The 21979-nt window shown below is 36.0% G+C and overlaps 1 protein-coding gene across 1 annotated transcript; it reads left to right on the top strand.

The window, feature by feature from the left end:
• Nucleotides 1-11565: 11565 nt before the first annotated feature.
• On the top strand, nt 11566-21979 carry LOC133326002 (uncharacterized). The gene is made up of 4 exons (XM_061534679.1): nt 11566-11729; nt 15698-15889; nt 16111-16319; nt 21807-21979. The coding sequence occupies exons 1-4, from the start codon at nt 11566-11568 to the stop codon at nt 21977-21979; spliced, it is 738 nt and encodes a 245-aa protein (XP_061390663.1).

Below are 21979 nucleotides of genomic sequence, written 5' to 3'. Positions count from 1 at the left end.
TGATGGTCAGTATTGGTTTTTAAATCATTTCCACACTCGTAGCGGACATATGCTAGTATTTAATATAACGCTTATGCTTCTATGATATTTAGTAGTGATAATGGAATATACACCCATTCTCGATTTGAAATCTCTGCGATTTAAACGGCTGACAAATGAACGTGCATTATATTGACGCAATTTTGTAGTTGTGGTTTTTGAGTTGCTTTTGTAATTAAAGAAAAGTCCTTGCTTTCGACGGCGAGAATGATTACGACCACTGGAACATCCTGATTCAAAACTTTTAACGGCATTTCAAAGAGTGCATGTCGCAGAAAAATTAACAAAATGGCGGACCTAGGAAAATTGAATTTGGGAAAATTCCCTATTATAGACCACAAATCAAGTTGAAAAACCAGTGAGCGGAGCAGTATAGTCGGACGGGGCCGACCATATGATACCCTTCACAACTTCCACGAAAATCTAACTTTGAGTGGTTCTATATTCTGAGCATGAACAATATTTCGCAATATTTTCACCATCTTGATCGACTAGAGGTCAAAAAATATTACTAATATTCAGTACAGCTCTTCTAATTACTTGCCCAGATTACCTTCACTGTGGGTTGTGTTGTTTGGTTTTCAATTGTGGCCTATAGATCGACTCCAAAACAACACAAAAAGTTTTCGGTACACTTCATCCTAATATTATTATCTGATCATCACCGAAAATTATAGGCGTTGTCCTTGACCATACCTGGATTCTCATGGGAAATTTCAAAGCGATCAGCGCTATATTTCCGCCCTCTAGTGTGGTAATGGGTTACGATATAATAAATCAATACGTAAGTACCAGTAATTATTTAAGTATATCTCCCTCATCCGAGTACATACGACAATATAATTTGTATCAATTTAAAGGTCACCCACTACTCTTGGATATACTATCAACTTCTCGGGTCTATGTCCTTCGGGGGTAAATATATATATAATAAAGGTAGGTCTAGGATCAATATTTCGTGGCGTTACAAACTATTGGGGCTGCACAAAGCTATAATACCCTGACAACATAGTTGTGTGGGTTACAATAAGGAAAATTTTGACAGATTACATTTCATACGATGCTATGTATGTACAGAATAAGGTGTTCAAATTTGGAAATGATTAGGTTTTGATTGTGATAATATCCCAGAGTGTCATTTATCATTTCACTAAAGAAACAATCCTTCTTTTCCAATTTAGTTACCTCCAAAAGGTCAAACGAGAATTATCTTAAGAATCCAGAAATGTTTCTGGTCGAACATAAAAATAGTCGTGTTCATAAAAATAGTCGTGTTCATAAAAATAGTAGTGGAATTTACAAATGTCATTTGAACAACCAAATACGCACATATAGTTGGTCATTGGTATAAAAATTTTGTTATTAATTTTCAGTGGGAAGAGGAAACCTTGCACGGCTGCGACAAGAGGATTGATAATAAAGCAGAGAAATTAAGGAAAAGGTACAAAGAAATTTATAATACGATTAAAATAACGCAATAACAGATAAGAAAAAGATTGAACAACGTGTTCCTAGACGTAGCACTAGAAATATGGGGGATATGTGCCTAGCACGATTGAACCCTTCAGCGACCTCTGAAATATTAAAAACTAATTTAAATTTACAAATCAATCATGTGACTGTACGCCGGAGATTGATCGAAAATAATGTATATGCCAGAAGTCCAAGAAAGGTCCCAATTTTGACAAGGAAGCATACCAATGCTAAGCTGAGTTTTGGAAAATCTCATAAAGGTTGGTTGTGTAACATATTATGGACAAATGAAAGAAAAATTGTCTTATATGGAAGAATTTCCCCAAACACATATGTCGAATTTCCGATTTTCGAATATTTTAACACATATTATGGCATAGGGCCAATCTATTGGTTTCTTCCAGTACTTTTTTAATAATAAGCTAGTAAAAGGGAAACATTTCCAAATCGCTCAAAGTACAAAATAACTTGAAAAGTTCGGGAACGCAAATCTAGTAAATATGCCAAAATCAGATGTCAATACTTCTAAATCAACATAACAGCCAATCAGAAGTAGGCATTCCTGTTCACCATTTTTACTCGGCCAAATTTCTTGAGTAAAAAGTTTACAAAGAGAACGCGATTTTGTTTTGTGCTCTCTTAAATTTTATTCAATGTTTTACCAGTTTTATAGGTTCAGGAACGGTTTTCGAAAAAAAAAGTTGCAAAATTTGTAAAATTCGTAGATTTTTTTAGGTTCTGGAACGAAACATACATTATTAATGGTATAATGGATAGAACAGTGTATGTTAATAACCTAAAAACATTAGGAAATTAACATTTCAACAGAATAAAAAACCTAAACATGCCAGAAAACTCGCAAAGGATTGAAGTAATGCCACGGCATGTGCTGTCACCGGATCTTAATCCCATAGACAATTTGTTGGCAGATGTAAAACGATGTATGTCCAATGCCAAATCAACAACAAAAGCCGAACTATATGCTGTAGTTCAAGAAATATGGACCCAGATACCAGAGCAGCGATACAAGGGCCTTATCAATCATATTCGTGCCGTTGCGAGGCTGTAATTAAAAATAAGGGATTAACAACAATATATGAAATAAGCCAAAGTTATACTGTATCAAACTATTGATTTTAACCAACATTACTACACCAAGTTATTTACAATAATTAACCAAGTTAGTTACTACAATTTTTATGAACAGAGCAAATTTGTTTTTTTTTTTCTTTTATTATTTTTTTTTTTTTTAATATAAAAACAAATGTTTTTTCCAAAATAATTGTGTTGAAGATAATAAACTACTATTTTAATATACACAGCTGTATAATCTTGTATGTATCTAACATAACTCCACTGTTATGCGTCTGCACTATGCGAGACATTTTCAATGTACAAAGCCATAGCACTTCCTGACAAAATAAATGTTAATGAATTCAGTCTAGAACGATGATAGTGCGTTTAAATCAATTATTCCACAGGCTTTTCGGCTCATACGAAATGTGACAAATTCATAAAGAATTCAAAACACGTGTACAAAAGGGGAAGAAGAGAGACCATGGTTTAATAATCATATAAAAGATCTTATATAGAAAAGAGGTTCTAGCTACAAAAGATGGAAAGTATACAAAACATCGGAGCTCCATGAATAGTTCAAATCTTTAAGACGTGAAGTAACAAACTGTATACAAAAGATGGAAGAAAATACGAGAAATAGGCATTGGATACAAATCTAGACCCCATTCAAATATGATATCGATATTGAAGAGTTAAATCTAAAATTCATTGGCCCAAACTTGGCGGTCAATTCTGATAATGTTTATTCACATTTGAATATTGTTCAAAATTGGATGTGTCGAATACACTGAAGTTCTTTAAACATTCAATGAAAGTAAATTGAATGCTAAGGGCATGGATGATATTAATCTTACCAAAAATTCTGCCCCATATATATATATATATATATATAACACCATTTTTGTTAAATCTACCTTCCCTGGAGCATGGAAACAAGCGAAAATTATTCCAAACCCAAAATTTAATCATGATTATAGTCCTATAGCAATATTGCCCTTTCGCCTATTTCAGTGTAAACTGGTGTTTATTAACTCAAGAAGTCTATAACGTAATTTTTAAAATAAAATTCACAAAAATAGCAAACGTTTTTGCCTTGATTACTTATTGTGTCCAAATTATTTTATTATTATTTAATTAAATTATGTTTTTATTTAATTAAATTATATAATGTGTAACAGCTCTCTTAGGCAACACTGAAGATCTGAGATGTAATCAAGCCAGTATGCAAGATTCCTTCCTCGTACTTCTAGGAAGGCATTTGACACCGTAAATCACAACGTTCTATTACAGAAACTTCAAATTTCTCTGGCTCTGTCTGCCGTCTTATTAACTAATACATGAGAAACCGATCACAAGCAGTTTTTCACAACAATATTGTTACGTTCTTGGACTTCACTTATTCCCGTGTAGACGTTGTTTTATTTCCCGATACAGTTCGTACCAAATAAAACGCGGGTTCGTTCTGATTACGATTATTACAATGATTTTATTCACACAACTTTACTTTGCACTTTACTTTACACAACGTTTTCAATTCGCGATCTGATTCACAACTGACTCACTGTCTTTCCATTTCCTCTATTTATATGAGCCCTGCCTGTCGCTACAGAAGTTTCTAGACGATCTGGTAACGTCTAGATTACGAACAATCTACCAATGCAACAAACACACATACAAACTTACATTGAGTAAACAATAACAACAACACATACAAACTTACATTGAGTAAACAATAACAACAACACATACACAGGCGAGGGGGTAACAAAGAAAGAGGAATTAAGCGATCATCAATGATGACGTTTAACAAGAATTGTACGACAATAACAAAAATAGAAAATGAAAGAGGAAATGGAAGGATGTAGAAAAATCTATACAGTAGTTGTTGTTGTGAAGTTATTCGAATAAACTGCGTAGTAGAAATTTACGTTACAATTCAAATTCTTAAATTAACGGAATTCATCTAAATTAATCTTAAATCTAATGTTATATTCGTAACATTGCCCCCCGCTTAAGCCTGTTCGTCCCGAATAGGCACAGTTCCCGTTCCGTAGGGGGTCAGCCGCTCCAAATGTACAACTTTCATCTTCGACCTGGGACTGTCGCTCCTCTGGATGCGATAAACGACGTCATTTATTTTCGTGACAATCTTGTAGGGTCCTTCCCAGTGCGTTTGCAATTTGGGGCATAGTCCTTTATTTCGTTGTGGGTTGAACAATAGTACCAGTTGCCCTTCTTGAAACCCATCGGTATTTGCCGCTCGATCGTACCTTGCCTTCATGCGGTTGCTAACCATTTTTATTCGATGTCGGACTGCATCGTGGACTTTACTAAAAGAGTTTTGGCTGTCTTCATCTTGGTTCACATCGTCGTTTGGGGTAGCACCGAATATCAAATCGCCAGCTAGCTTTAATTCATTTCCGAACAGAACTTTGGCTGGGGTCCGGGATGTGGAATCATGAATGGCCGATCTATAAGCCAATAAAAACTTTGGAATATGCTCATCCCAGTCTCGTTGGCCACTGTCCACCACTTTCCGTAGATGTTCTTCAAGGGTGCGATTGAATCTTTCCACCATGCCATCTGATTGTGGATGTAGGGGCGTCGTTCTGGTTTTCTTAATTCCGTAGGAGTCACACATTTCCTTGAAGATCGCTGATTCAAAATTCCTACCTTGATCGGAATGAACCTCAGATGGAACACCATAGCGACAAATCCAATTTTTGCTGAACACATCCACAATTGTCCTGGCTTCTTGATTTGGGATAGCATAAACCTCCGGCCATTTACTGAAGTAATCCATGACCACTAAGACATACCGGTTCCCAGAGTCGCTTGTGGGGAACGGTCCAGCTACATCCATTGCGATTCTTTCAAAAGGGGCTCCTGAATTATACTGCTGCATGTAGCCTCGACTCTTCCGTGTTGGACCTTTAGCTTTTATGCACCTTTCACAATTGGCGATCCAGTCGGCAATGGATTTTTGACAGCCGACCCAGTAGAATCTCTGCTTTACCTTTTCAGCGGTCTTTGCTATGCCAAGATGTCCTCCACTTGGCCCATCGTGAAACTCCGACAAGACATCTCTTATTTTGGAGTCTGGGACGACGATCAAGTTCCGGTGAGATTTACCGTCCTCACTTTCCCATTTGCGATATAGGCAGCCATCTTTTATAAGTAGACTGTCCCACTGGGCCCAATAGGATTTTAAAAGAGGGCTTTCGGAGGTAATTTCTTTACGACTAGGTCGCTTGCCCGTTTCAATGGCCGAAATTACTTTGCCCAGAATGGGATCTCTTCGTTGTTCCGTCGACCAATCTTCACCCGACTCAAACTGCAATAGTCGGACATCAACGATATTCTCCTTATTCTCAGCCTTTGAGCAATGCCTGCATTCTACCTTGCATGGCCGACGAGACAGGGCATCAGCATTACCGTGTTTTCCGCCTTTTCTGTGCTCGATTCTGAAATCATAACTCTGGAGCCTCTCGATCCAACGGGCTAGTTGACCTTCCGGATTCTTAAACCGCAGCAACCATTGGAGAGCAGCGTGGTCGGTCCTCAGCAGGAAATGCTGGCCATATAGGTATTTGTGGAAGTGTTTAACGCTCTCAAGGGCAGCAAGCAGCTCTCTCCTCGTCACACAGTAATTCCTCTCAGGCTTCGACAATGTCCGGCTGTAGTACCCGATGACTTTTTCCTGTCCGTCGATTTCCTGGGAAAGGACGCCACCGATGACGCACGCACTTGCGTCTGTGTCCAGAGCAAACTTTCCGCCAGGTATAGGGTATGCCAAAATGGGGGCTCTACATAGCATGTCTTTGAGTTTACTGAACGCCTCTTCTTGGTCGTTGCCCCACTGGAACCTCTGGCCTTTTTGCGTTAAGCGGTGTAGACAGGCGGCGATGTTGGCAAAATTTGGGACAAATCGACGGTAGTAGGTGCAGAGACCCAGAAAGCTTCGCAGCTCATGGAGATTTCGGGGCTGCGGCCAATCTCTGACGGCTTGAATTTTCTCCTTATCCGTCGATATGCCCTCCGGCGTCACGTGATGCCCCAGGAACTTCACCTCTCGTTGGAAGAGACTGCACTTCTTTGGGTTCAGCTTGAGGCCTGAAGACGAAAGCTGCTGAAGAACATCCTTTAAATTCTTGATGTGTTCGTCGAAGTTGCGTTCCATGACTATGATGTCATCCAGGTATATGAGGCATGACTTCCACTGCAGCCCTTTTAACACACGCTCCATCAGCCTTTCAAATGTAGCCGGGGCGTTGCAGAGTCCGAATGGCATGACATTGAACTGCCAGAGACCCCCATTAACGCCAAACGCTGTTTTCTCCTTATCTTTCTCGGCGATCTCTACTTGCCAGTACCCACTCTGCAGGTCGAGGGTGGAGAACCATGACGTCCCGGCTAATGTGTCCAATGTGTCGTCGATTCTTGGGAGCGGATAGCTGTCTTTCTTGGTGACATCATTTAACTTTCGGTAGTCCACACAAAACCGGGTGCTTCCGTCTTTCTTCTTGACCAAGACCACTGGGGAGCACCATGGACTTGACGATGGTTCTATTACACCACTCTTTTCCATTTCACTTATCAGCTTCTGGACCTCGTCTCTTTTGGCCAGGGGAACACTTCTTGGAGGCTGTTTAATGGGTCGCGCGTCTGCTGTATTGATTTCATGCTTCACCACTGATGTTCTTCCTTGGTGCTCCTCTGTCAACGCAAAGGTAGAGGCATATTTCCATAATAGCTGCTTAGCCTTGTTCCTCTCGGAAGGTGATAATTGGTGTGTCCACTCTTTTATGTAGCCGTCGAGGTGCTTCTTCTCCATGGCTGCTGGCTTTTCGGTGCTAGTTTCCAAATTAATTACAGCTTCAGCTGGTGTGCATTGTCCAACATCGGAAAATTGGCAAATTTGCTCTTGCTTGTTTGACAGGTTCAAAACTCTAACAGGAATCAATCCGTCCTCGTTGCTTTTCACCAGGGCATTCGCTATTAGGATGTTACTGTATCTGTTTTCTGCTGGTTCCACCACCCACAACTTCTCGGCTCCACAATCTCCATTCATTGGTACCCATATTATTGCTTCGGCACAGGGCGGTATTATCTCTGGATGGTCCGTAGTCAGACGTCTAATGGGTGTACTTTCATCGTAGCCCACGTTTAACGGAATTTCGACGTTAGACCAGGTCATCACACGCTCTCTCATATCCAGATTGATACCGAAGGCAATCATAAAATCTGCGCCTATTATCACTTCGTCTACGATATCGGCAACTATAAACTCGTAATTCACCGATTTATTGGCAATAGTCAGTCTCAGGGTAATCTTGCCGTGTACTGCCGCGGGCTCCCCCGTTGCTGTGCGCAGTCTGACTCCATTAAGTTGCGTTATTTTTCCCTTTACCAGATCTGATCTTATGATGGACTTTGATGCGCCAGTATCAAACGTCAGAACTCGCTTGTCACCATTGATGTACCCAGTTGCTGTTAGGTTGTGACTTTTCTGTTGTACTATTGCTATGGAGATTGTGGGGCCATCGTCGATGGGAGCCAGTTCATGCCCCTCTGGACTGGCTCGATTTAGTTTAACGGTGACTCATTGGTGGACTGTTGAGCAATTCTTCTAACATCTTTCGTTGGAGGTGGTGACGATGACCTGGATCGTTTGCGCTTAGCTCTGCATTCGCGCGCAATATGACCTGCTTTATCGCAGTTGTAGCATCTAACCCTGGGCTTAGTCATCCCTACTAACTTTGTTTCTTCTATTACCTGCCTCATGGCGTCCTTGATCGAGTTAACGAGAGATTTGGGTTCGCAACCTTCGGTCTCCAGTTGGCGAATCTTGTGGGTCTGGGGCTTAACAATTATTCTGGCCGTCTCTTGGGCAAGGGCAAACGACACAGTTTCGGCAAACGACGCTTTTGGTGACGCATATATTGCACATTTAATCTCAGGGTCACGTATGCCATTCACAAAGGTTTCGATTTTCATACGGTCCAGCAATGGGTGATTCTCTCCTGGATACGCCATTAGCACCAAACGTTCCACCTCAGCTGCAAAGTCTTGTAACGTCTCGTTTGCCCTCTGTACTTTTCCCCTTAGTTCCATAAGGTATATGTTTTGTTTATGTTCGCCACCGTACTTACGTTCCAGTGCATCCTCATAGTTGTTTCTAGAAGCGACAGGAATACTCTGTATAACATCAGCAGCACTGCCCTTCAATGCCAGAAGTAGTGCAACCGCTTTGTCACTGTCGTTCCACGAATTTCTAGAAGCCACTGTCTCGAACTGTAACTTGAAAACATTGAATGACGTAGAGCCGTCGAATACAGGAGGTTTGATTTTTAGTGTGTTATCAGGAACTCGCACCGGACCACCTTTAATTTCCAGTTCCTACATTTTCTTCTCCAGATTCGTAAACCTGTGGTCGTGGACCAGAAATTTCTCGTCAACCGACTGCACTTTCTTATCCAACTCTTTAATTTGGACCTCCACGGTTTCCACTCTCCTTCCAATAACTTCTGTAATGTACTCGAGTTTCTCGTTCGTTATTCTCGAATTCTCTTCGAACATTCGTCTCGAGTTTTCTTCTAACTTTCTGGAATTCTCTTCGAACATTCGTCTCGTGTTTTCTTCTAACTTTCTGGAATTCTCTTCGCTCCTTCTGAAATTTTCCTCAAACATTTTGGCCAGCATTTCTCTGAAATCGTCACCCCTGGCAGCTACTGACGAGACTTCCCCACCGTTGGATTCGCCCATTTCCGATAAATCCACTTCATCCTTACTGTCAAACTCATATGTATCGATGTTCATACCACGGCGCTCGAACTCATCCAACAGACGTTTTTGTAGTTCAGCCTTGTTGCCAGTAGAGGACAATTCCAATTTATTGAGCTCCTTCTTTAAGTCTTCCACTCGTAGATCCTTAAACTTCATCGTAGTATTATCGTAATCCCACTTCTGACACCAATTGTTACGTTCTTGGACTTCACTTATTCCCGTGTAGACGTTGTTTTATTTCCCGATACAGTTCGTACCAAATAAAACGCGGGTTCGTTCTGATTACGATTATTACAATGATTTTATTCACACAACTTTACTTTGCACTTTACTTTACACAACGTTTTCAATTCGCGATCTGATTCACAACTGACTCACTGTCTTTCCATTTCCTCTATTTATATGAGCCCTGCCTGTCGTTACAGAAGTTTCTAGACGATCTGGTAACGTCTAGATTACGAACAATCTACCAATGCAACAAACACACATACAAACTTACATTGAGTAAACAATAACAACAACACATACAAACTTACATTGAGTAAACAATAACAACAACACATACACAGGCGAGGGGGTAACAAAGAAAGAGGAATTAAGCGATCATCAATGATGACGTTTAACAAGAATTGTACGACAATAACAAAAATAGAAAATGAAAGAGGAAATGGAAGGATGTAGAAAAAATCTATACAGTAGTTGTTGTTGTGAAGTTATTCGAATAAACTGCGTAGTAGAAATTTACGTTACAATTCAAATTCTTAAATTAACGGAATTCATCTAAATTAATCTTAAATCTAAAGTTATATTCGTAACAATATTTTCTCTTCGCAGTAGCCTGTAAAAAACGGTGTTCCCCAAGGATCAGTTTTGGACCCTCTATTATTTTGCATATACATCAACGATCTACCGGAGTCACAGGCACATTGCAAATTACAAATATATACTGATGATGTTCAATTATATCTAGGATCGCACCCAAGCTATATATATATATATATATAATTAATGTTGATTTGAGAAACATATCTAACTGAGCTGAAAACAATAGACTAACACTAAATCTCCTTAAGTCAAAATGAATTCACAATTGTGCAAAAAAAAAACAATAACCTCAAATAGATTCCTTAAAACTTAATGATGCTACAATTGAATACGTTAGCTTCGCTTCTTACCTAGGCGTGGTATTTAATAACAAACTATCATGGTCGAATCACATTAACATGACAAGTGCACTGAATGCTATGCAACCTCTGGGCAGTTTAAACCTCTATCCCATGGAAATACGCAAAGTCATACTTTGTTTCGACTCTATTATACGGCTCCGAAGTTTTTTACAACTGTGATAATGCTGACCAAAGCAAGCTTAAAGTTAGGTTTAATAATATTGCAACATATATATTTAGTAAAAACGTAGTGATAGAATTTCTGAGCATGCCTATAAGATCTTTAATGTGGCATTTGAAAACTACCTTAAATATTTTCATTTCAACTATATTTAGTATTTGGTATTATCTTCCACTTAATATACAGATTATAAGCAACAACCTGCGTTTCAAAAATGAATTACAAAAATATTTTACATGAAATGATTGAAAAGCCTATTTTGTTATTATCTTTATTACATCTTTATCCATTATATAATCTTGAAATATTCAATGTACCATTAGCACTACCTTATAAGAATTTTATTATTCTCAATGTGCTAGATAGATAAATAACAAATTATTTATAAAATCTATTTGTATTTTTTTAAACTAACTAACTAAAAATATAAACAAAATAAATTCTGGCAACTCTTGTAGCATACAGATGTTTTTATCTTTGTGTCAAACAGTGTTAAGAAATTTTATTAATTTTTGTGTAATTTTTATTGTGATATGGTGTATAAGTGAAGTGTGAAATACAAATATATACTGTTGTTACTAAAAAGATAAGTGAATTGTATATTGTCTTCTTACGGTTGAACTGTCTATTTTAAATGTGCCTAACTATTGTTTTAAATGTGCTGGTTTTAACGGTAAACAATTTGACCTTATAATTAATCGGGACAAAGGACTTGGTTGGGCTTGCATCGATTGTAGGTCCCTAGAAGTGGATTTTATCGTCTTTTTAGGGAAGCTAAAATCGAAATAGCAGCTGTGGAAGGATTTCGATGATGTACAGTCAAAATTTGTTAAATTTGAAAAAATGTTTGCAAAACTTGAATACCTGAATGGTTCACCAAAGAGGAAGAAATCATCAGCTATTGCTAACGGTGATAATTTAATAACATTAAATTCACCGACGGTGGTTCCGCCACGCAAGATTGCTGAGAATGATTCCTCGGAAAACCAACTAGCGGTCCCCGCGCTGTATTCAAATGCAAAACCAGTAAATAAAATTCCTATTGAAAGTGCTTCAATCGAATTTCAATTTTTAGAAACTAATGTTCCTTCAAGTACTAAAAGGTCTCCCGCTGTTCAGTCTGTATCCGTTGGTGCACCTGTTCGGGTCCTTCCGTCTATAGTAGTCACTGAACATTCCCCTTCTTCTAACAGCAATGAATTAATAGTAGTTGCTCTTAGGAGAAGTATATTTATTTCAAGACGTCATTGTAATACTACAGTGGAAAACATTAATAATTATATACACTCTAAAAAACCTAATCTTGCTAATACCGCTAATAAAATTTAATTCTTCGGTTCAACGAGACATATCGTCTTTAAAATTATTGTCCCGTCGATTTTATTTAAAGAATTTGTAGTAGGTCATTTTGGCCTAAAGGTAATGTGTTGGTAAAGGAATTTCTGTATAGGGAACGAAATAACCCAGTGAATTTAGGGGTTATTCCCACTGTATCACCTATGTCAAAAAACCAATAAACCATTTATCCTTGCTTTACCAAGTTCTTATAGCTGTACACAAGTCCATTGCGTATTACTACGGATAATTCCATTGTTGAATTTGTTTGTGTCAAAATAAATTATTAAAATAATATAATAGTTCTAACATGTTCATATATCGTTCCAAATTCTGAAGTAGACATTTACCTAATGCATTCTCAATTAATAAAACAAGTTTATTTGATTTGTCTTGGTGTCTTTAATTTGCCTCATATCAAATGGATTTCAGGTGAGAATAACATAGACTATGTACCAGTCTTGACAACAACCTCGGCACCTGGAATGGATACCTTTTGGGACACTTTATATGATCGATGTTTGCTTCAAATAAATAATGTAAGAAACACCAAAAACCGAATTCTTGATCTTGTTTTTTCTTCCTTCCCAAACATATCATTATGTAGATGTTCACCCTTTGTAGAACCTGAAGATAAACATCATCCCACATTATGTATAACTTTAGAACTGCCAGATACCTCTTAACTGCAGTGGAAACCTGTTCGAAAATTAAACTTTGCGAACACATTATTTGAAAAGGACTTAGATTCGCGTGTTTTTATTACGCGTTAAATAATGTTTTATCAATGTCAGTCCCGGTTCTCAAAGTTAGTTTTGACCGAGTGGTTTACTCCATATCTTAGACGTTTACGTAACGTTAAGAATAGATTATTTAAAAAGTTAAAAAAAATACAATATACTGTTAAATTATACTAATTATAAAGCTAGACATAAATACAATGCAGAGAATTTAAAATGTTATTCAAATCATGTAACCAAAATGAGACGAAACCTTCTGTTAAATCCTAAAAGCTTTTATACATTTGTTAATTCTAAAAGAAAAGTTAGAGAAATTCCCAGTAGTATGATGTATGGTAGCAAAGATTCTGGTGATACGGCTGAAATAGCAGACATGTTTGCAGATTTCTTTCAAAGTACATACTCTACTTTCACATTCAACTCTAATTATGCTTTTAATATTGATAAAAAACAATTCCCCTACTTTTCTTCTAACAGAAGATGAAGTGTTGAACGGTTTAGTGTCAATAAAGTGTTGTTACTCCCCAGGTCCTGATGGAGTAAGTGCGAATATATTGAAAACTTGTGCTTATGAATTATATAAGCCCCTCACTGCTATTTTTAATCTTTCGCTGTCTACAGGATATTTTCCTCTGTTCTGGAGATCTAGCTTCATTATCCCCTTACATAAGTCTGGTAGCAGAAATGTTATTGAGAATTATAGGGGTATTGCAAAATTAAGCGCCATTCTTAAACATTTCGAGCTTCTGGTATCACGTAGAATAATTCATTTCGTTTCGCCAATAATTTCACCTTGTCAACATGGTTTCCTAAAAGGGAGATCGACTTTACACACCATGGATTTTCTACAAAGCAACAAACAGATGTAATTTACACTGATTTTAGTAAAGCGTTTGATACGGTGTTACACAAACTGTTATAATTTAAATTGGACGCCATGGGGTTTCCATTCAAAATGTTGTCCTGGATTTCATCCTACTTGCAAAACCGTACTCAAAGCGTACCTTATAATGATATTTTCTCTAGAAATATTGATGTTCATTCTGGAGTTCCTCAAGGTAGCCATTTAGGTACATTATTATTTGTGTTGCACCTTAATGATCTTACATCAGTGATTCAATTTTCTAAAGTGTTGATGTTTGCTGATGATGTAAAACTTTTGAGCAATTTTGACTCACAAAATCAAGCCCCTACTCTACAAAACGATTTGCACTCTCTTGAATACTGGTGCAGTATTAACGGTATGTCACTAAATCTTAAAAAAGTATACCTATCTAAATGTCGTTCAATCCCTACCGATTATATTATAGAATCTTACAAATTAGATAATGTTGACTCCTTTATTGATCTTGGCGTTATCTTAGACGATAAATTGCGATTTAATTTGCATATTGAGTCATGCGTAAATAAAGCCAAATCTTTACTAGGATTCTTAAACAGGTGGTCTAAAGAGTTTTATGATCATTATGTGACAAAACGTTTATTTGTTAGTCTAGTTCGGCCTACATTAGAATATGAATGTTTATTGTGGAGCCCGTTTTACAGTTGTTATTCTAAACATATTGAATCTGTCCAAACACAATTTCTCTTATTTGCTCTTAAAGGTTTGCCTTGGAGTATAGTTGAAGCACTCCCCCCTTATGAAAATCGTTTAAAACTTATTAATCTTCCAACACTAGAACGAAGACGTTTAATGCTAAGATCTATATTTTTAATAAAACTTTTACGCGGTCAAATTGACTCGAAATTTTTAATAGGTGAAATCAAGTTTAATGTATAATTATATGTTATGTAATTATGAGTTATGTAATCCCTTTAGATCACTATGTGAAATATATAACAACCTGTATAATCGCATCTTTTTATCTGATTCAATACATGCAATAAAAAATTATATTCTACGTTTAGAACTGTAGAGTGCAAGCAGTTGTTAGATGTTTGTGTTTGTCCTTATTGTTGTGTTTAATTAACTTTAAATTGTATTGCCGGCTGATTACTAACCCTCCATGATCCGGATTATGGGGTGTACGTTCTCCCTACGTTATGGGGAGGAGGCCCCCTCGGTCGGCAGGGGCGGGTAAGAGTGGCGTGGGAATGATCGATCAAAAAAAAATATATATATGTATATATATCTTAGAAGTTGTAAACATATTCACCTCCATTTCCAAACATACCTCGTACATCCGGCTAACTATTGTTTTATTATCATCATCGTTAGAAGAACTAACAACTATCAGCGACTGGCTGTGTGTTTCTATTGTTGTAGTATTTTCCTTTGTCCTTTCTGTGTGCGTCTTATCTCTGCTTCGTCATTAGCATTACGGACGATATCATGTGGATTATTTCGGGATATACCTACATCTATGCATACAATTTAGTCGCGTCTAAGATAAACATGTGTATGTGTGTGTGTGTGTCTGTGCATTTGAAAGGGATAAGCAAACAAGTGCAAATTATATTTGCCTGCACAAATTGCTGTTCGAATACATTCAAAACAGAACGAAACGGAACAAAAGAGCAGAACCTAAACAATAAATGAGACGAACAAGCAACCACCAGTATCGGCAAGATTTGTGAAATCGAAATCGTTGTGCATAGTGGGCGGTATTTGAGTAAAAATTGCGGCAACGGCATCATAGATTGTTTCTTTCTTTTTAGTTTGTGTGCTGTTTTGTTTATTTATTCATTCAGTTGTATGTGTGCAAGCAAGATCATTGCTTTTATGCAGACTTCTGCCATGGAAATATTGAGTTGAATTGTTTAGTTCTAATTTGGCTTTACTCGCATTCGCATCGATTTGAACTTTCTCGCCGGCGGGGAATACTTCGAGTGAAGAACACTTACATTTGGATTACAGAAGTTCATTATTTTTTCCGAAAACGTTCACTTCTCTGCAAAAGAACAATGAAACGTCATCGTCTAAATATTAAAAATATTTCCATAGCCGTTGTTATACTCTTGGGCATCTATTTGGTCTTTTCAAGCGGTTATCATGACTATGAGGCGGATGGCATTATCAAAAATACCAAACCGGAAGATGTTTGGAATTATGTGTCCGATTTTAGTAAAATGAGACTCCTAAATCCATCCATGTATGTATTTTTTATTAGCAAAAGTAATGAGTATATCAAGAAGAAGAAACGAATAGAAATAAACAAGTGACCAGCATTGATGCTGCTGCATGTTAATGGATTCTGAAATAAATTTTATGTATAAATTTTCTTTTTGTTTTTTTTTCATGTTTCAACTACCACATCCGTTCTCTGGACTGACTTGTTGCTGTTTGTCGACCTGTGTGTGTGTGTCTGCATAGTTTGAATTTCAAAATACTATCGGATGGCGGCAATACACACGATTTTCGTTATACCGTTGAGTACACTGAACGTCTGAACCATTGGCCCTATTGGCTGAATACGGCAAGAGCCAATTTCAAAGTTATGAAATCGATGCCGCATATTCAACCACAAGTATATTCGATCGAATCTCAACATGAAACATGTTTTTTCAAAGGCCTATATTGTTGTAAGTAGATTTTGTTAAATTATTTGAGTTGTATATATATATATATATATATATACAGTGGCTGAAAAAAATAATAAGAGGATCAAAATGGAACATTGAACTAATTATAGAACATGGTTAGATTTAAAAAATTCGTCCCTGATTTACATTAAAAAAAATACGATATGTATATCATCGAAATATCGAGTTGAGACTACAACTTTCTTTGAACATTTTTTTTCACACAATTGTAAGTCGGTTTATAACTGTCTGTCTGGTACCTCCTCCGAAAATGGTCAAAATTTTACTGTAAATGAATTTTATATCCGATTCTAATCCAACTTCGCACAATAATACTTGTTTACCCATTAATATGTAGTTACTGTAACTTTAAAGAAAGCAAAAAATGTTGCATATTTTTAGGCGTCATCATTTCAAAGTATTATAAAAATATAACAGTATCGAACACTCCAATTCGAAATAAACTCAAATGAAAAATATTCATTCAATTCAATTCATGAATTGAACATATATAGAAGAATTTTGAAATTTTTTTGTAGAATACAGGTTGGAAATTGGTGTTGATGTATGTAAATGGTTTTAAAAATTCGTACTTCTGTGTATTAAAAGTAATTAATGGAACTAAATTTGGCACTATTTGCATTTAGTTTATTAGGATTACTATTGGATTACAGGATTGACATAGCTACAAAAAATCGAACTTATGTGTACTGTAAATGTACTAAATTATAATAAATTTGGTACATGTTGGATTTAGGCTGTTGAAGTGTAGGATTGAGGTAATTTAGGAAATTCGTACTTATGTACGAGAAGTGCTAAATGGTACTAAATTCATTGCAATTTGAAATTTGAGTAGAAGGATAGAGCTGAAAACCTAAAATTTGGAATTAAAATTACTTTTGAGGATAGAGCTATAGAGACAGTTTTGGAAATTCGTCTTTATGTGTACGAAAAGTACTAATCGGCATTATAATTCTTACGTGTGAGTATGAAAAGTACAAGACAAGTATGAAAAGTACAAAAGACGTTTCGATATGAAGCTTATGAATAAAAAATTGTGGCAAACTTTGAAATCTTTAACTAATGAGATTGATGTTTTTGTAATATTTCCATTCTATTTCGTATGTATTTCGTGTATGAAACTTTTTGAATTTTAAGGCAATATTATTAAAAGTAATTATTTACAATTTATTTCCTTTTAAAAATATGTTTTTAGAAAAATGAAAAAAAAAACATAGAAAGTACATTTGGTGTAGATTCTGCATTTTTAAGTGCTATATAAATTTCATTAATTGTTTTTGAGTTTGTCTTTTAAAAAATCCTTAAATATGATCCAAAATTACATATATAAGACCAAAAGTACATCTTTTGATGAAAATGTGGTCTTGAGACGTCAACGTCCGCCGCTGGAAAATATATCCTTAAACGTCAAACATTGAGACGCATATTAAAACAAAATAGAACCTTTAGGCTATACCTATGGGTGCCAAATGTGCCGGAGCTACCCGGATAGGGGCACCTTCGACGAATTTCACTTTTTTGACAAAACTGTAAAAATATTTAACTAATTCTAATTTATTATATGTTTTTGGTACGAGTTTTTATGAGCAGCAACAAAGGTATTATATCTGTTGAATAAGTGCTAAGATATAGACCATTGGCGTGAGGTTCCATAGTATATATAATATACTAGCAAAATGCCCGCTACTTCGTATGCGGAAAGGGAATACAAAAAAAGTTTTTGTTTTTGCAAAATAGTCAGCCTGACACTAATAATACAAATAACCCACTAATAACCCCAATAATTTTGTACTCAAACGTTTGATATTTTTTTACTTATTTCCGCAATGAGAGTGATTTGTTGTTTTTATAAAAAACAACTTTTTATTAGTGGGGAATGTATGTGTCCGCCGAGGTGTAAGGCAGGGAAGACTATAGTTTTGAATGTCGCCACTGATCCTCATCACCACCACTAAATTCAGTACCAGTTAATACCAAAAACTTCTTTCTAACTTTCCGTCAGTAAACCACATTTCAAATTCAGTGCATTTTCTATTTAATTTACTGTATATTTATTACATAAAAATTCGAGTTTCTAAAGTCCGAAATCTCAGCATTCAACCAAATCCAAATTGTTTCACATTTGGAATTTTTCATGCTCATTAGTAAACATTTCTATAACTTCATCAATCCTACATTTTAACAACAATCTTAATTCCACCGATGTCCAAACTGTACCAAATTTAGTACTTTTTGTACTCATAAGTTCGAATTTCCAAATGTACCTCAATCCTGTTTTCAAATAGTGATCGTAAGTCCAAATTTAAGAATTTAAGCTCTGCCTGTTCATTAAAAACCAAATTGTACCAGATTTGGTACCATTCTATCATTTTCGTATCGACATCATAAACCTACCTAAATATTCTAAACCTGAAGTCTGAAGTCCAAATTTAATAATTCCAGCTCTGTTTATTCACCAAAATGTACCAGATTTCGTACCATTCAATATTCCAAACCTATATCAATCATACACTCCCACAGTAACCTAAGTTGCAACTTTCAGGATTCGAGTTCTACCCGTTAACCATAGTCCAAATTGTACCAAATGTTGTGCTTTTCGTACCCATAAGTAAGAATTTCCTAAACTACTACCTTATTTCCTAAACTACCTCCATGCCTCAATCCTACACTACAACTTTAATTTTAATTCCAATTTTTTGGATTCCCGCGCAAACAAAACGAATTGTACCATGTTTAGTACCATTTAGTGCTTCTCGTATTAATAAGTACGAAATTCCAATAATTTTCATTCCAAACTTAAGTTTTCCATGTCTATCCGTTCAATTAAATCTAAATTGTACCAAATTTAGTACACATAAAGACGACATTTCAAAACTACCGACATATGTCAATCTTGTACTCCAACTGTAATTTTAATTCAAAATTTCAGGTTCTCAACCCTATCCGCTCACACAAATACAATTTGTAAACTATTTGGTACCATTTAGTACTTTTTCCCAAACTACGTCAATCCTACACTTCAACAGTAATTTTAATTCCACAATTCTAAAGTCCAGATCAATCCATTCACACATAATCAAGTTGTACAAAATATAGTACCATTTAGTACACATAAGTACTATGCTTCCGTATCTTAATTCTATACTCCAACAGCAACCATTATTCCAAATTTTAGGTTTCCAGCTATCTCCGTTCATCCAAAACCAAATTGTATCAAATATAGTGTCATTTAGTACTTTTCTACATATCGATACAAATTTCCAAAGATGACTCTATAGCTCAATCTTCAACAGTAATCTGAATTTCAAATTTTATGTTTCCAGCTCTATCCGTTCAAGCAAAATCAAAAAGGAACTAAATTTTGTACCATTTAGCACTTTTCGTACCAATAAATATGAATTTCCAATCCTACACTGCAACAATCATTTAATTCCCAATTCGAAGACTCCAGCTCTATCTGTTCACCTAAATCCAACTTGCACCAAATTTAGTACCATTAAGTACTTTCGTACACATAGGTACAATTTTTAAATCTACATCAATCCTGTACTTCAATACTAGTCCTAATTCCGATTTTCAGGAGTCCATCTCTATACACTCAACTAAATGCAAATAGTAGGGGAGAGGGGGCACCTTTGAACACTTTTTGCTTTCAAGCCTTATAAAATTTTTTTATTTTATAATTTTTGGTTTCTTATAAATTTTAACTAATAGGTACATATGTAACCTTTAAAATTAATATACATATGACATACTTTAAGCTTGATATACATATTTTATTACTGTTTTAATGGAGGAAGTAAAAGTGTTCAAAACTGCCCCCCAGGGGGGCACCTTTGAACAAAGCTTGGTATTTTTGAACGGCATGGTTTTTTACAGTTCTTCTGTTCAAATATATATGTAATTTATTCATACATATCAGAAATGCATTAATTCTTTAAAAAATATATAAAAAAATGTTCAAAATTTAAAAAATTTAGATCAAAAGTTATTAAAACATAAAATGACTTAAAAACAAAAATTAATATGGTGAAAAATACAGTTAATTTCGTAATCTTATTAGCCCATTCGAAATTTTGAGAAATCGAATCCAAAAGTTAAAAACTCATTTTTTACTCGAGTTTAATGGGCATGTTCAAAGGTGCCCCACCCATGGCATTTTACGGAAATTTAAAATAACTTTTTTTTGTAATAAATATATATGAAAGAAATTACATTAGTTATGTTTGAAATGATAGTTGCAATGCAAAAAATTTGTTTGACGAAAGAAAACTATCACAGAATTCTTCCTGCGCCCTTAGGTTAGGTTAGGTTTGGGATGTACGGCTGTTGTAACAACCGTCCACTCGGAGACTATGTCCATTGTGATCATCCATTATTTATAGGTGTACCTATAAAGAGAAAGAAGAAAAGATAGTGGAAGAGTAGAGAGAGAGGTAGTCAGAATAGGAGGGAGCGGAAGCGGAAGAGACATTATTTTAGCCAAGTCAATTTTTTGACAAAGCCTAGAATTAGGTTAGGGTCTATTTTGGAGAAGAAGACTAGATTATCAATTTCATAACATCCAAACTGTTTATGTCTTCTGCTGATCAGCGATGGACATTTGCAAAGAATGTGCTCAATTGTTTCCACTTCTTCTTCATCCTCACATAGACGACAGTAATCCTCTCCACTGGAGTCCCACTTAGAAGTGAGAGATCTAACTTTGCAGTGACCAGTAATGATCCTGCGCCCTTACAACCAAATGAAAAAAAGTTTACAATGACACTGAGAAAACATGGTCACGCAAGCCAAAGTGGTTTACGCATATAGAGAACAAGATTGCCATATCCAAAAATGTGGTTGCGGGTCGGAAAAATATTAAACCAAGATTTTATGAGCGCTGTTCAAAGGTGCCCCACGTTCAAAGGTGCCCCCTCTCCCCTTCTAAATTTAGTGCCATTTTGTACTTTTTATACACATAAGTTCGAATTTCTTAAACCATTTCCAAACATTAACACCACTTCCCAAACTTTATTCCGTATAAAATTTCAAGATTCTAGCTATATATGTTCAATAAATATACAATTAGAACTAAATTTAGTAATGTTTAGTACTTTTAGTACACTTATAAGTCAAATTTCCAAAAACCCTTTTGTACAGCTTTCTAACTTTCCATCAGTAACCCACATTCCAAATTTCAGTATTATAGCTCTTCGCGTTCGGCTAATACAGAGGGTACCATATTTGGTACATTTTAGAACATTTCCTACCCTTCTAGTTCGAATTTCCAAAAACCCAGCCTTATCACACGCCTACACACCAACAACAATTCACACTCAAAATTTCAAACTTCTAGCTTCAGTCGTTTCGTCTGGGCGATGATCTGTCAGTCACTCACTCACTTAACACTAAGCACTTTTATATATATATATATATATATATATATATATTTATAAATACATTTACATTTCCTCTTCCCCACAGTACATGCGGATAGTGAAGCCAGTTTTGTGGCACGTGACAATGATACCTACTGCAAAGAAAAAATACGCTATGAATGTCCACCATTTTTGGGAGCAGCCTGTAAACGTGAATTGGAGTTTCAACGAAAAGCGGTAATACACAATTTAACCGTGATATTTAATCGTAAACATTGA

Source organism: Musca vetustissima, unplaced genomic scaffold (genome assembly GCF_032173495.1).
Source record: "Musca vetustissima isolate MV318-11 ecotype Yass unplaced genomic scaffold, APGP_CSIRO_Mvet_v1 utg2070, whole genome shotgun sequence".
NCBI lineage: Eukaryota > Metazoa > Arthropoda > Insecta > Diptera > Muscidae > Musca > Musca vetustissima.
Note: the sequence above shows the minus strand (reverse complement) of the source record. Positions and strands in the feature narration are given on the sequence as shown.

What these genes read in the sequence shown, in the direction of transcription:
- LOC133326002 (XM_061534679.1), top strand. Translation starts at nt 11,566, where the DNA reads ATGTTTGCAAAACTTGAATACCTGAATGGTTCACCAAAGAGGAAGAAA. An exon ending in CAACTAGCGGTCCCCGCGCT is followed by an intron (nt 11,730 to 15,697) that starts GTATTCAAATGC and finishes TCTCTGCAAAAG; the next exon opens with AACAATGAAACGTCATCGTC. An exon ending in TTTCAAAGGCCTATATTGTT is followed by an intron (nt 16,320 to 21,806) that starts GTAAGTAGATTT and finishes TCTTCCCCACAG; the next exon opens with TACATGCGGATAGTGAAGCC.